The sequence below is a fragment of the Helobdella robusta genome, assembly GCF_000326865.2.
Source record: "Helobdella robusta unplaced genomic scaffold HELROscaffold_773, whole genome shotgun sequence".
Taxonomy (NCBI): Eukaryota; Metazoa; Annelida; class Clitellata; order Rhynchobdellida; family Glossiphoniidae; genus Helobdella; species Helobdella robusta.
The window spans coordinates 5,245-6,651 of record NW_008705442.1 but is presented as its reverse complement, the minus strand read 5'-3'; the positions used below and the strand labels follow the sequence as shown (position 1 = coordinate 6,651).

The 1,407-nt window shown below is 35.0% G+C and overlaps 1 protein-coding gene across 1 annotated transcript; it reads left to right on the top strand.

Moving 5' to 3' along the window:
- Positions 1-56: 56 nt before the first annotated feature.
- Positions 57-1,098, top strand: HELRODRAFT_184522 (hypothetical protein; the record flags this gene model as incomplete). The annotated part of the gene is made up of 2 exons (XM_009031711.1): positions 57-351; positions 827-1,098. Coding segments are annotated over 2 exons (567 nt in total), but the record flags the coding sequence as incomplete, so codon positions are not given.
- Positions 1,099-1,407: the final 309 nt, after the last annotated feature.

Below are 1,407 nucleotides of genomic sequence, written 5' to 3'. Positions count from 1 at the left end.
ATCATTATCATCATCATCAAAATCACCATCGCAACTCGATCGTCATCGTATCACAGTACATATCCTACTTAAGCAATACTAACAGTTTGAACAACAACAACAACAACAATAATAACAACAATAATAATAATAATAATAACAACAACCACATCGATGACAACGTCAATGACAACAACAAAAATCGAACTGGCACAATTGAAGTGGTGGAGAGGGTAGGCAAGCCAGTCGGCTGCAAGGTCCTGGGTTCGAATCCCAGTGCGAACCTCTCCGTGTACATCGGCGATCGTGATGTCACTGAGTATTTCATCATCACTCGAAAGGAAATCTACTTTGATGGCAATGATGATGAAGGTGATGATGATGATGGTGATGATGGTGGTGATGATGATGATGATGGCAATGATGGTGGTCACAGTGATGATTGTTTGGATGTTGATAATGATGGAAATGGCCATTACGATGTTGATTGTGATGTTTTTCGTGTTGACGACCGAGTGATTGTTTCAGTCAGTCAGTCGGTCGGTCGGTCGGTCGGTCGGTCGGTCGGTCGGTCAGTCAGTCAGTCACAATCAGTCAGTCATATTTACACTGGTTAGTGGAAACAAAAAAGACCGCGTTTAAATAATAGCTATATCACTGAACAGACCGAACAGCCACCGAAAACTGAAAAATTACATCATAAAATAGTTGGGGAAAAAACTGAACACATTAAATTAAAAGCTAACAAAAAACCAAAATTTCACCTTCATCTCGGCAATGTTGCTGTTTGTGCAAAAGACGATGTAATTGAAGAATTAAAATATGACAATACTAATGAACCATTAAGGCAAACCAGTTTTCGTGAAAGATCGGAACGAAGGGAAGCACTTAGATGAGAACAACAAATCAGCAGCATTTAGAACTTGCCTGGAGAAGAACAACCTAAATAAAATTAGAGTTCCAAAATTTGCCATCGGGCGTCATTTTACCAGATTGCATTTTCAACAAACCATCCACTGGGGCCGAACAACGATTCACTTCGAACAACCAGCAACAAATGGTAACCGAATGACAAATTCGATCTCCGAATTAAACAACGATTCTGTCTTCAATAATTAATTGGCTAAAATTTATTTTAATTAACATTGAGACATTTTTCTTCTATCAACAATTTTATTTCTTTCTAATTTATAAACTAGTCTTGTTAAATGATCAGAACGTTGAGAAGTTATTTTAAGTTGATCCGGCAAGAACTAATTTTCTTTTTTTCGTCCCCGAATCATTCATACTTTTCGTTTTGTTTGATTGAATGAAAATGATTTGATTTGAAATATATATATATATATATATATATATATATATATATATATATATATATATATATATATAGATATCTTTTAATCTTTTAATATATAAATATATATAATT